We start from the raw sequence: 14,283 nt of genomic DNA, 5'->3' as shown, positions 1-14,283 counted from the left end.
TGTGACTCCAGCGCTGTCCTGTGTCCTTCTGAAAGGGTGAGCAGAGGGGGTTTGTGCCATGCACTTTTCCAGACTTTTCCCTCAGGAAAGCAGCCATTTAGTTCCTACAATCTGTGTAACTGTAGGAACAGAGATCACATTCCAGTGAAGCCTCTGATGCCTCGGGGAGTCAAGGGTGCATGCCCCTGGCTCCTGGGGACATGAACGGGACCAGACACAAAGCTCTGACCTCTCTCAGCTATAATCAGCTTGAGGCCAGACTGTCTTCACCTCCGCTGGGCCAGCACTGGGGAGCAAAGGGGAAGCAGAGGAGCATCCATCCCCCTGTGCTGTAGCCAGGGCTCGATGCCTACAGGAAAGGGCTGGTGATGCCAACTCATCCTCCAGACCTCCTTGCCCGGAGGGCTTGAAAGGCACCAGGACTCTTGGAGAGAAAAGAAGAAGGAGTGTTTCTTATTTGTGATGCTGGGCCAGGGAGGAAGGGCAGCCAGGGAGGAAGGGCAGCAGGAGGCTGAATCCAAACAAGCAACCAACCAACCAGGCAGCCATGCCGCACTCCTTTTGCAGCCGCTGCCTTGAGGGGGGAGCCAAGCTGGCTGATGCATCTGAGTGGAGAGGGAGGGATGCAGAGGACGTGCTGGGAGGTGGCGGCAGCACACAGTCCCCAGGCAGTGGTGCTGGGGCTGGGCAGACAGCCTTCCTGTGGGGTGGTGTGACATCAGAGAAGGAGGGATCAGCTCCAAATTTCCTTCCCCCTTCTCGAGACGGAGTTAAGAAAGCACCAGACACGGGGGGGTTAAGAGTGCCATGCCAGTTAGACAAGGACAAGCCACAGAGATGGGTTTGGCAGCCAGACCAGGGGCAAAGGGGGCATGCCCATGACCTGGGTACCGGATAGGTCAGGGAGACATTGAGACAGGCTGCCCACTGGGGTGGCACAGCCGGCACCAGCCTCACGCAGCCACTTGCTCCGAGCCGGCTCTTCCCTCTGTCTGGTTGTCGGCTCTATCTGCAGCTGCACCGAAAGCAGAGGGGAAGGAGGAGAGCAGAGAGAAAGCCCAATTAGTAGATGAGCGGAGAGAGGCATGCAGGAAACCCAGCCCCCAAAACACCAGAAATTGTTAAAGAGTGCCCAGCAAGCTGTGCCAGCATGCTGTGGGTGCTGGTGGAGCCAGGGCTGTGCCGGGGACCTACTTGCTCTGCTTGTCCAGGGCAGCTTGGGGACAGGGGCTGGGAGAGGCTGTCACGGGTTTGTGTTTAGACTCGCCAGGCCACGGAGATGGATTTTATTCACCTTGGCTGAGAAGTTTTCTATTTTCTGCATTGCTTTCTAAAACTGTTTTTGCTTGTGCCCTGCCTTTCCCACACATCCTGGGGAGGTGGGAGGCATTGCACTTTGGAGGCCTGAATTGCCCATTTAGCGGCTTCTTGGGTTTCCCCAAACGGTCCTAGAAATTTAGTGTAGTAAGTCATACCACACAAGCCCGTCTGGAGAAATGCAGGTAATCATTTCAATTTTCTCAAAAAAACCCCAAAACCAACCCCAAAAACTTCCTGGGATTAAACATATTTGTTCTTTTTTTCTGGTCAACGCCAATTTTCATCTGGTAACTGTTCAAGCTGGGTAAAAACAATGAGAGACTGTGGTAGTGAGAGTTGTAGGAGTGGGGATTTCCTTGGTAGGGCAGGGGCATCTCTGCCCCTGCAGAGATCTGCAGGATCTCTGATCCTGCAATTTCTAGGGAGACTTTTCAGATACAAATTGATTTAGTAGGTCTGAGAACCTCGCAATTTTCATTTTGGATGAGAAAACATTAATTAAAACTCCAGAAATGCTCTTCTAAGGTAAGATCCACAATATCATTGAAGAAAAAGGATCTGCTCAGATGAGGAGAGCCTGGATCCCAACATCCCTTTAGAGCATCTCATCCTGCCTCCCCTGGAAGGTCTTGGGACCTTCTCTGAGTGTGTTTGCTGCTTTTCTCCTCTCTGGGACAGCCCTACAGCATGCTGAGCAGTAGTGAGTGCCTTCCTGAGGGCTGGGGCTGTTTGGGGGAAAGGAAAAACGTTTATCGGGTACATCTTCCAAGCCTGAGCAGAGAGAGGAGATGGGTTAGATGAAAGAAGAGATGATGCAAATCATCACCTGTCCTTTCAAATGGCATCTCCTTTCTTCTTTCCTTTTCTCCTATTTTTAAGGTTTGCAAATATTTGGGCAACTTTTCTCTTCCCTTTCACATAGCTGAGCAGCACCCAGTTTAGGCTAATGCCCGGGACCTTTCTAATGCCCTAAGTCTTAGTAGCCTCCATTGGGAAGGAAATTTGTACCAGGAATTAGATTATGCCAAGTTATGTCAGATTTATTCAACAGACCCAGCTCTCAAGAGCCGGGCTTGCTCTTTCTTTGACAGGGAGACAGCCAAGCGACTCACAAATCAAGTTATATGAGTAATCTAAATAAAAGCACCAACCTCCCGCTTGTGGCATTTGGAGCGAGCCCCGCTGTTATCCAAGAATGAGCCAAAAGAGCTTTTCAGAGTTACGTAGCCTCTCTGGCTGGGTTTGTGTCTCTGAGTAAGGAACTCCTCTCTGGCAAGGCAGCTCCCTTTAGCATGAAATTATTTCAGCAGAAGAAGGACATTGGCAGGGTGGGGAAGGGTGTTCTTACTTTTGCAGATAGGGATCTTGTTACTCCATGTCCCGTCCTTTAGACACTCAATCTGGAAGGAGTCACTTTCCAGGTTATCCTGTGCAGAAGATGTCAGCAAAAAAATTGCCATCAACGTACAAGGCAAGAAAATTAACCTCTCTGTAAAAAGCCAATTTCTTGGTGTTTTAATGAAGCTATATCCAGACCAGTCTGGAGGAGGACTTTTCTAGCTCAATATTGCAATAAAATCATAATGAGAATCTTGAAAAGTTTTCTTGCTGCCAGCATCTCAATGCAAAAATAACCCTGGAGTCATTTATTCCTGTCCTAGGTGCTGGGATGGGTAAGGAGGCAGCTCTGCATGAAGGATGAGGCTGGGAGAAGATCAGAGAAATATCCAGCTCCATGTTGGAAATCAAAGCAGGCTACTGGTTTGGAGGGAAGACAGCCACCCCGTGAGTCACTCACACTCCCCGTGGCTCTCAGCTGTTTCCCAGGGAGGGCCTGCCAAAATCCCAGCCCCCTTGACTAGCTGAAGCTGTCCCAAAGTCCCAGAGAACCTCCTGGTCTGTGGAGGCTGGCCTTTGCAGGGCTGCCCAGGAAGCTGAGCCAGAACCTGCCGAGGTGAGGAGCGGGCACAGTCCTGGCAGCTCCCCTGGGGCTTTTACTGACTTCTTCTCTGGAAGACTTGCCAAGCCTGGCATCCTGTGAGCTTGCCGGCTCTGGAGAGATTCTGGAAAGTGGCTTGGGAAGGTGCCATCTCCTCTTTTCCTTTGGAAAGGAAAGTTGGTGGCTCTCAGAGGAGGCTTTTTCCTTGCCCCTGGGAATGGGGTAAGGATTGTATGTGGATTATGTTCATTCTCCCAGGGATGCAATGGCTCTGGAAGGAAGGATTCCACCCTTTCCTACCCACGTGCCCAGCTCAACACTGTCACTCCATACCTTCAGTACTTTGTATCCGGTATTGCAGCTGATGACAACCTGGTCTTTGAAGGTGTACTTGGCTTGGGAAGGCTCAATTTTCCCATTGATCGGTGGTTGCACCAGTGGGCATGGGTTCCCTTTGAACAAAAAGCAAATGAAGAAAAACAAAATTCAGCTGAATCAATGGCAAGAAGGTGGAGTCCCAGCTCTGCCACCAGTTCACTTAGCATGGTCTGAGCATCCCTGCCCTGCTCTTGCTATTAGCCTACACTGGCTTGGCTCAGCCAGACTCTTCTCCTGGAAGGAGCGGAGGCTCCAAATCATTCCTCCAGTATGTAATACCATGCCTTTGGGCATTGCAAAACCCAAATTATTAGCCCAAATATTAGCTGGGAGCTAATAACCGTAGCTTGTGCAATTAGCCTGCCCAAAACTGCTCTGCTTTGCAATGTGGTCTTGTTTCAGGGCTCATCTTGAGCAGGGAAAAAAGTAGAAAGGAGGCTCCATGATATTTTATTCCTCTCCTCATGTGATTTCTGGAACAGACTCTTTCTGGAGATGGGATCAAGAACCACCAAACTCATGTTCTCCACCTGCAGGCTTTATAAAGCCCTTAACATTGCCCAAGCCCAGCAAACAGAGGAAAGCAATCAGGAGTTACCAATTGCTGTGTATGACAGCTTCCAGCCCCTATTCTCTCCCGAGTTGTCACTGTGGAAAAGGATTTGAACACTGTTGGTTTGGGTTTCAATGCGTCCTGGAGACTTCTCTCCACAGAAAGGGCCAAACTCCCTATTTCCAGCTTTGATCTGCCAACACAAAGAAAAATGGGTGGTTTGAGTGGGATCTTTGATCCCTGAGGGCTGCTTCACCCTGAGGCTGGCTAAGGGATGGGGCTGTGGTGGTTCAGTGGGGCTTCAGCACCATGTGTTGGGGGGATGTGAATTGAAAGAGGGTCACTATTGGCTGAGAGGGTCAAAATCAGATGTGATAGGAGACAAGGGATCAATTGAGCACAGAGTTCCTGTTGGCTTCATCACCCTTGTTTAGATAAGGGTGATTTCGGTCCCATCACTGGGTCACTGGGGAAGTGACAGGAGTGTGGGGTGGGAGGAGTGTGCAGAGCCCAGCTCACCTTGATGTAGTCATAAGGACAGGTCACCTCAGGGTGGTCTTCCACATCAAAGCTGTCTTCGAAGTTCATGGTAATGAAGAAACCCTCCTCCAGCTCGATACGGTACAGGCAGTCTGAGCTCTTGGGGTAGGGGCTGGGAAAGTCAGCGCTGGTGACCACCCCGCTCCTCTGGGTGTACAGGTTGTCACTGCACTCCACTGAAACACATCCAGGGCTCTCTCAGGACCCTGCCAGCCACATCCCAGCCCTGATCATACTCTGCAGCCCTTGCAGTGGAGTGGGGCCTGCTGGACTCAAATACGGGACTATGCAAGGGGGACCTCACAGCCAATCTCCAGATATGCGTGTGGCATAGAAGTCTTGAGCTGAGAGGTAATCCCAGATAATCTACATGATGCAGATTCAGAGCAGAGACTAAACCTTCTAATGTCTCTGACTTGAGAAGCAGAGTCCATGGGAGAAACCACATCTGCTTCCCATGCAAGAGGACTGCACACCTTAGGCACTCCCCAGTCCCAGGCTATTGGTGTGTAGGGGAAGAGGCAACTCATCTGCTCTGGCAGAAAAAGGGGTCAGTTTTGCCTGTGTTTGGCAGGTTTGTTGCCCGCTCAGGGACCCCTCTGTATGATCATCCCCATGTCTGAGCTGTGCCTAGGTGGTACCTTTGCAGGTCCTGTTGTCGGAGTGGAGGATGTAGCCAAACCTGCAGGAGCAGTAGTACCCGCCGATGTAGTTGTGGCAGTAGTGGTCACAAGCCAGCTCCTCATCACTTTTCTCCAGGCACTCATCCACATCTAGGATGGAGATAACAGAGAAGGGAGGTCACCCTGCAGCCCTCCACATGTCATTCCTTGTGGGGACATTTGCCACAATACCAGAAAGTTAGTTGTCCCATGTGGTGGGTCACACGAGCACTCAGTGAGTTCCATATGGCCCAAGGGCTGCATATAAGGACTTCTCTTGCTAGGGTCCCCAGGGCAGGCCTGGGATAAGATCCTAGCAAATTTATTTTGTCACCCTAACAAGCAGATCCTGCAAGCTGAACTGCTGCTTACCCACGGCAGTGTAATGGGCATCAAAGCCGGTGAAGCGTTCCTCATTGGAGAAGTCCGACCTGAAAGTGAGCCCCATGTAGGGCCCTGGGGACAGGATCACTTGCTGGCCAGGAGCCTGCTCTGTGTCTGTGGTCTCCCTGCCGCAGAAGGTTGCCAGCTCCTGGTCCTCAGCTTCAATCTGTTAGCATAAAGAACGGGTGAGTGCTTTGCAGGACTTGGGTGTCTGCAAGTCCAGAGAGCTTTCCTGAGGGAGGTCAGGCTTGGAGTCATGCTCAACACGTGATACCTCACATCTCTGTGCTTCCCCAGCCTGTTCCCTGCCAGGACTCAGCAGTATCTCGGTGGGGCAGGCTGCCCATCCAGCAGCCTTTGATGGCCAAAGCCTAAGGATGCAGCTCTGGGCCCCTGTGTGCCCTGTCCTGCTCAGCCTTGTGCTGCATTGGCCCTTTGGAACAGCAGTTTCCAGCCATTCCCGCTGCATTCAACTCACCTTTTGCAGCCAAGCAGGGGCTCAGGACTGCCTGCTCTGCCCAGAGCTTCTGAAGCAGATGCTGAGAGCAGGCAGCATCTGGGATGTAAGGAAGAGCTGGATGCAGGGAGGAAGCCTGTTTGGGAAGTGGGGTGAGGACATAGGCAGATGGTGGGAAGAAGGGATGTGAAAATCAGCCCTGAGTGTCATTCCCACTCAGAGCTATTGGCACCTGAGACGTGCCCCGTCACCTCCTCCCTTGGCCCAAACACTGATCTGGGCAGCAGCATCTTCATGAAGGCTGTGCTGCTGGGAGGGTGCTGGGACCCCAGAGAAGCCCCTGCCCATTGGTTTTGTGTCAGCTTAAAGCAGGAGCTGTAATTTGGAGGATGTTTCTGTCTCCTGGGCTGGCTTGGACCAGCTGGGTCCTGACCCTTACACTGAGGGTCCCTGCCTAGATGCAGGCCTCCTTTGGACTCTGGGCCACACACTTCGGGGGCTACAGGAGGGCACCAATGAGCCAGTGTGTCATGTTGTCATGTCATCATGCTCACTAGTGTCTATGTGCATTTCTTTAAAGTACAGCCTCACCTGTGCCTTAAAGCACTGTAATCCCTGCAGAAAACCCTCTGGTTTTCCCTGGAAACCCCCTCTCCTCCTTTTTCTTTGTCATTTTCTTCAGGACCATTTCAGCATTGACCCAAACTCATTCAGTACATCTCATCTCCAGCCCGTCTCAACCATAACCTCCCCCAGCTGGTTCCCAGCATCCTGCCTGCTTTCCCCCAGGAGATATGAATATGAATAACCCCTCGTCTGAGGAATGCTATGAACACCACCATGGCAGCCTGCTGCCTCTGGTGCCAAGCCAATGTTATTGAGGCCATGATGAAGTGTGCAGCCCCCTAGCACATGCCTGGGGAAAACAGTCGCCTGCTCTGGGACCCATCGATCCCAGAAGTGCTGAAATACCATCCCCAGCTTGCATGGCCTCGGAGAGGCAAGACCCTCCTCTGGCTGCATCCCTGTCTCCTGGAGACCCTAGGGATGCGCTGGCTGGGGAGGGGCTGGGGCTGAAAGGGAAATTTCCCAGGGCTGAACAAGCAGGAGGAAACTCGCTCACACCAGGGAAAGCCAACATGGAAATGGCAACTCAGCATGCCTTGACATTGCCTCCAGATATTTTCCATCCCCTCATACAAGCTGGAGCTGGCCAGAAAAGAGAGAGACTTTCCGATGATAAATTTCGAGAATTTGGAGAAAAAACATTCGCCTGCACTGGGACAAAAAACCAATTGAATTTTCATTTTTTTGTGTGAAACAGTATTCTGGGGAAAAAAAAGGAAAACAAGTAATTTGGGATCCATCTGGTTTCAATCCCTTTGAAATATATTGTGGTGCTTTAGAATCTCTTTTAAATCTGAAAGAAAGCTTGTTTTGAAATGAAATAGTGTTTCAGACTGACAAACAGGAGCGCCATCACTAAAATCAAAGGAAAACGGCATTTGGCCCCATCACGCAGTCTTGGCTGTGCAAGCACGCGGCACACAGCCTTTTGTGCAGAAAGTGCTTTTTCTTAAGGCAAGCTGTGGGAAGAAGCAATTTCCAGCCAGTTCCTCCATGCCGGGCTGGTGGCTGTCACCTCTGCAGGGACACATGAATCATCATGTGGGCTCCCATCCCTCTCCTCTAGCCCCAGCTAGTGCAGGACGTGCAGCGCAGCATCACTGAGGCACAGCAAAACCTGCCTTGGTGCCCCATATCTTGGCCTAAGGATGCTCCTGCCATGGGGCCAGATCAACATTGCTCCCAGCATCCCTGGGTACAGCCCCGGAGTGGCATGATGAGGCCCTGGAGCTGTGGTCTCCTTGCTGAAGGTATCCAAGGCCCCTTATCTATGACGGGTCCCATGCCCCGAGCCACAGGGAGCGGAGACAGCTCTCCAGCAGTAAACTAAACAGAGAGGTCATCATCCCTGGTTAATATTTGCTGCTTCTGCTGAGGACTGTATACTTTTTCATAGATCATTTACATCCAGCGAGCAGGCTGGTAATTAAATCCTGGTTGTTTGTTTGGAGTTTCTCCCTCTCGGGTCATGATGTCGACGTTTTCACTAGAGAAGATATGTCCCTGAGGGAAATATCAATTGCCGCAGTGAAATTCCCTGTAAAAATACACTGAAAGAATCCTCCTTTGAAAAATAAAATATAGTGACACTCTCGTGCCTTAAATTTACCCTTGCCACTGCCTCTTGCCATCTGCCCTGTTTCTGCTTGCCTTCTTATTCCCTTGCTAAGATTTCTGACCCTCTGGAGGGAGGCAGATGGGGGTCCCTCTCTGGCTGTGGCTCTGTCCCCCTGCATTGTGGCTTGGGTTGTGGCTGAGCCATGTGTCCCCCTCTATCCCATATTGATTTCCCCCTTTGGGGCAGGAGCTGGGGTGCTGCTGAGGGTACGAGTGATGATCCAGAGATGCTTCCTGAAGTGGGTGGGTTAATGAAACCCCACGAACACCAAGGGGAATTTGGTCCGGCAGTTCAGTGTCTGCTGCTGGAGAGGAGCAGGCAGCCGGCAATACGGAAATGAAGCCGCCACCCCCCAGCTCCAGCCCTTCAGGAATGCACTAATTGGACAGATGAAGGCCAAACATACCACTTGTAATATATATAAATGGCTCATTAGGCAGAGAAATCACAGCGCTGGGCTGAAGACACTGGGAACATGACATGGGGAGGATACACTCAGAGACAGGGAAGGGCATGAAACAGCCCCTGCCGAGCTGCCTCACAGTTAGAGTGCACACAAGAAGGCAACACCCAGATGAATGAGGAATTTTTTGCAAAATGACTGGTGCTGCTGCTGACTGTTGGAAATGAGACAGGGATGGGACAGGAGCCTCCATCTAGGTCTCGTTGAGATCCTCTCCCAAACATGCATGCATCATCTCCCCAATACACATTAAGGATCCTTTGTGTGCAAACATGCACCTGAATTTTCAGAGGAACATACACGGCAGCCGTGCCATGGGGGAAAGCGGAGGATGGCTGGTTTCCCCTGCTGTGGACATGGCTCGGCGTCTGGAGACCATCTCCTCCCATGGTCTGCTGCACCCACATAACCCTGTTTCTTTCCTCCCTGGAGAGGCTGGGAGTGCAATGAGAGCCCAGGCAAGATGGTGGGGTGCCAAGTGAGCTGCTGGTCCACAGCTGTGCAGGGGTAGCCGGTGCCACCACACACTCCGCACAGAGCCAACAGGATGGGAAAGGTGAGCAGCAAAGCGCTAGATCTTCACAGCTGCCTCCCAGGATCTGACATGCTCCTTTTGGGACTCCATACCCCTGGGGCATGGATTACCCCCTGCCTGAGGCCGGTCAGAAGATATTCTTCTCCTGACCCTCCCCCAGTTCATGCTAAACCCCAATTTGTGCCTTTTCCCCCTCCTTTGAGCAGAGGAATGTATAAATGGGTCCTGTGCCCTCTTCTCACAGCCCCAGGCTGGGCATGCACTGCCGTGAATGCAGCATCGATCCCCCTCCCTGGCCCTGCATGGCCCCTGTCAGTGCTATGTTGAGCACGCAGTGCTGCTGAGTGCTCGGCTTGGCACAGCATGCAGCCCTGCCCCATGGGAGTTACCCGTGGCCGGGGATGGCACACTGTGAGCCCAGGATACTGCATGCAAAGCTGAGCTGCTATGCACCCTAAACGTTGTGCCAAACCTCAGGGGGATGCGGCTCCATCACATCACAGATGTTTCATAATTCCCCTTTCCTCCCTGAGCACCACTTCCTGGGGTGGTGGCACTAGCTGATGCTCTGCCTGCAGCCTTGCCTTCCCAGCTTGGCCCAGACCTCTGTTTTCCTCTCATCAGCCCCTCACTGGGGCTGGCAAAAATTGCCTCCTGTCTCAGTTGGGCCTCTGGCCACCTGTGAGCAAATATATTTGCAGCCACTGTTTTTGCCTAAGATGCCTGGCCAGCTCCTTGGCCCCCACACATGAGGTTAGTAGGAATCCTGCCTGGGTGAGCACTGGATGGCACAGATCCTCCCTGGGAATACAGTGTGAATAGCAGCTGTAGAAATGTGCCCAAGGGAGGTAGGAGCCACATTGTCATGGACCCCTCTGCCTCTCTGCCCTCATGCACAGTTGGAGACACCCATCCCAAACGGCCCCTGGGCTAGAAGGAGTGAAGGTGAAGTGCTGTAACATGTGCTGAAACCTGCCAGGTCTCAAGCATGTGCCACTCTGATTCAGGACTCAGTGACAGGGATCAGGGTGAAGAGATGTTCACTGTAGGCCATCAAGGACTTGCCATGGGCTGATGGGGGGAAAACCTCTCACTACAGGCCCCACCTTCACTTCAACCACGGAGCTAGTCCCAGGCTGGCTGCCAAGCCCTCAGGGGTTGATTTCATTCCAGAGCTTGGCTGAGCAATGTGCACAACCTCTTGGTCAGGACCCTAGGCTCAGATCTCCCTAATAAACATGGAGATTTACTCGTGAAGGCCCCTCAGAAGTCAGAATTTCGTCTCTCATCTCTGGTGCTACACAGTGACTCCATCTCCCATCTCCCTGCCTCTGCCACAGCGCTCTCAGTGGCACTAGTCAAGTCACTTAACCTGATTTCCAAGTCACTGCTGTGGCTTTTGGTGTGCCCCAGGCCAGTGCTGGACATGCTGGAGACTTACGTACAAAAGTGCTAGTGTTGGATGACACCAGAAAGGAGCTGGGCAAACCATGGTGAGGACCCTGCAAAAATGGAACCCCCAAATCAGCTCCCTGGGGACAGCAATGACCCGGGCAGAGCCTGCTCAGGAGCACGGTGGAGGGCAGGAGCCAAAAGCCCAGCACAGATGGCTGCTCCTTCCCCACCCCCAGGACCTGGCACGTGGCTATTCCCAACCTGGGGAGAGGCTGTCTCCAACTGCTTCCCAAGGCAGCCTATGGCTGGTGTTTCCTACCTTCATTGGGCTTCTTCAGGTGGATATTTTGGGGGTGGCTGTTCCTCCTCTTCCTCCTGGCTCTCTTCCTTACTGAAGTACCCCTCTCTGCCATCCCAGTCTGCACAAACAAGCTTCCTGGCCTATGAGCATTTCTTTAGGAGCCATGATCTTTTTATATATATACACACAGGCACGCATATGTGTGTGTGTATATATATATATATATAAAAATAAACAGCTATTGTTTTAATTAGCCATTGTTTCAGAGGTCTGGAAACTGTTCCCTTCTGAAGACCACCCCGAAGGCAGAGATCTGTGCGGGTTTACAGCTCATTTCGCCTTGAGCTTGCCACTTAGGATGACTTTCTACACTGCTTGAGAGCTTGGGTGTGTGGGCAGCCAAGGAGATAAGGAAAGCAAAGCCCAGGGCACAGCAGCTTTCTGCATGTCCTGAGCTGGATTCCCACCTTGCATTTTGGCCATTCAGCCCCCATTTTGACCTCCTTCTTATGGCAGACAAGATGATGAAAACCCTGATGAACAGCCCAGTCAGACCCATGGTCAGAACAAAAAAGAAGGTGTTTCTTCACACACACACACAGGCATATAGTCATATATTTAACCTGTGCAGCTCTCTCCTAGAGGATGCTGCAGAGATTAAAATCACACATGAGTTCAGAAAGCAGTGATACAAGTTCATGGAGGGGAATCCACTGAGCACCACTGAACACAGAGATGTGTTCTGTGGCTTTCTGAGCATCTTCACTGGGACTGACAGAGTATTACAGAGAAGCCCCTATGTGTATTGGCTCTATACTTATGTTCTATAGCCACACACTGTTGGCTTCAGTCAGAGAGCAGGATGACACTGTTTTTATGTCTTGCACTGATGCAGACAGAGGCTGGGCGCACAGACACAGGGAGGAAAATAGCCATGGAGTCATTTGCTGTCCTCCTTAATGTTTTCTAAGCTGGTGATTTAGCAGCATCAAGATTGGACCCCTACCCAGCAGGGTAGCCTACAGGTCTCCTATAATCCATCCATTTTCAGCACTTTTCAAATGTAATTCTGTGGTGGAGGCTCTGCAAGCTGAGCTATATCCCCAAGCAATTTTACACAGCTCAGATCTAAATCCCTGTGAAAAATACCACCTTCTTATGGAAATCCAGCGGCAGGGAGAGCTATGGTGCCAAGTTGGCACCATGGCTGAATAACAGGGAGCCTTATGAAAAAGGAAAAAAGAGCAGGGGGTGAAGGGTGGGAGGAGGGGTAAAGCTTGGAATGGGGAAAGTTTCCAAGAAAATCGCTCCTTTTGCTTATTGGGTTTTTAAAGCAATATATCTCTATATATGTCCCTGGCCCTTGTGCTTGGAGAAGATCCAGGAGAAGCAGAAAGAACTAATCAAACCTCAATGAGAGCTGTTAGTAGCAGAATGAGTGCCAGCACAAAGGGGAAATTAAAGCAGCAAACAACAGATCCTAGAGGGAAAAAAAAAATTACAAATGTTTGTTTTGTTTTACTAGGGCAAGAACAAAATAATTTCAATTAGCTGGCAACTAGCACCATGGCTGAGTTCTGTGGTTCCAGATCTGGCTGCAACCTCCACCTGCCTCTGTGTGGAGGAGCAGGGTGAAGCTTGTGCTGGGCAATGGGGTAAAGCATGTTCAGCCAGGCAAACCTAGAAAGCACCTGCTTGCTATGCTGGTCTGCTGGAAAGCACCAGACCTGATCAAGTTCAAACTCAGGATTGTCCTGCATGCAAAGGAGGGCCTTGCTTGGAAAGACCTGTGGTGCAAGACGCAAGGATGCTCTGTGGCACTGCAGTGTGTGGCCCACCACAGTTTCTGATGGGTTACTGCCCAGCAGTGAAGCAGACTGAAATCTTTTGTGGTTTGGCCTTAAGAGGTCCCTGGGAACCTCCACAGCTTGTTTTTGCTGCAGGTATTTGCCAGTAGTGGCCCTGAAATTTGTATCTTAGCTCAGAAATGGGTTTGCATTAAACCCAAGGGAGCCTTTGGGTTTGCATGCTGTGGCTTGTGGGAGGCTCTGCTTGCAGATACCAACTTGAAGCCTCAAGCTCAGGTCTAATCTTTACCTTTGGCATCCATGGGGGATGGACAGGCTGCCTCAGGAGCCTGCAAGCTGCAGCCAGGGATGCAGGCTGGCTGCAAGGTGCACCCATAGCCATGGCCTGGCAGAGGGTGCCCAACTCAAGGATCCTACTTGCATGTGGCTGGTGTCAAAGTGGCACAGGCTGGGCATTTAGCCACAGGAGATGCATCAGCCATAGGTGTGTAGATCCCACTGGGTCCAATGAGAATTAGGTGCCCAAATATTTTCATAAATCTCGTCCTCTGTGTGTAAGTTCTGAATCTGGTGTCCCACTCACTGTTAGTTCAACGTACGCTGTCAGCTTACCTGTGCTCTCCCTGTTGTCCACTGGACTAACAACTCCTGTGTTCAATAAACGGGAAAAACTGGCTTGTTCCCAGTTTTTCCAGCACTACCCTCCCTCAGCTGGCCAAACAGGTCTGCTGTCTACCCCGCCATATGATGTGATATCACAGCTCACCTTCACATAGTCATATTCACAGAGGTAGGAGGACTCCAAGTCAAAATGCATGAAGTACAGCTTGATTTTAAATCCATCAGGCACAGATATGTTCCATGTCACTTCTGAGTCACTGGGATAAGAATCTGGGAAGTTGGGAGACTGGATCTCCCCAAACATGTCAGTCAGCTCAATGGCATCCACTGTGTAGAGCAGCAAGGCACAAAAGGCCCATGTCATAAGGTACCTGGAAAACATATGTGAGGAGATGAAATGAAACTCTGGCAATGACAAAACCTGTTGAGGTCTCAGTCTATTTTCTCAAGTGGGTTGTGTAAGGTCACACACGCAAAACATCTGGGAGAGGAGATGCAGCACTGTGTCACCAGGAGCAACCCCTCTGCCAAGCTGCAGGGAGATGGAGGTGAGGGTTGGAGCTATACATAGCTCCCAGGAAAGGAAAGCCCCCTTGAAAGGTGAATCATGCAGGTGCCATGCATGATGCAAAGGCACCTGCACAGTTCCCAGCTCTGGGCACCGTCATGAGGTTGGTGTTTT

The 14,283-nt window shown here is 51.3% G+C and overlaps 1 protein-coding gene across 1 annotated transcript in view; it reads right to left on the bottom strand.

Moving 5' to 3' along the window:
* MASP1 (mannan-binding lectin serine peptidase 1 (C4/C2 activating component of Ra-reactive factor)) overlaps positions 1-13,968 on the bottom strand; it is a 20,915-nt gene extending 6,947 nt beyond the window's left edge. The window contains exons 1-7 of the mRNA XM_010017240.1: positions 13,747-13,968; positions 5,765-5,942; positions 5,372-5,503; positions 4,710-4,906; positions 4,236-4,383; positions 3,593-3,711; positions 2,669-2,747 (exon numbers count right to left, since the gene is read on the bottom strand). Coding sequence (XP_010015542.1) covers positions 2,669-2,747; positions 3,593-3,711; positions 4,236-4,383; positions 4,710-4,906; positions 5,372-5,503; positions 5,765-5,942; positions 13,747-13,965 — 1,072 coding nt within the window. The 5' untranslated portion in view covers positions 13,966-13,968. The remainder of the gene's footprint in view (positions 1-2,668; positions 2,748-3,592; positions 3,712-4,235; positions 4,384-4,709; positions 4,907-5,371; positions 5,504-5,764; positions 5,943-13,746) is intronic.
* Between the last annotated feature and the right edge of the window lie 315 nt (positions 13,969-14,283).

This window comes from Nestor notabilis, unplaced genomic scaffold (assembly GCF_000696875.1).
Source record: "Nestor notabilis isolate BGI_N333 unplaced genomic scaffold, ASM69687v1 scaffold11136, whole genome shotgun sequence".
Classification (NCBI taxonomy): domain Eukaryota; kingdom Metazoa; phylum Chordata; class Aves; order Psittaciformes; family Psittacidae; genus Nestor; species Nestor notabilis.
Note: the sequence above shows the minus strand (reverse complement) of the source record. Positions and strands in the feature narration are given on the sequence as shown.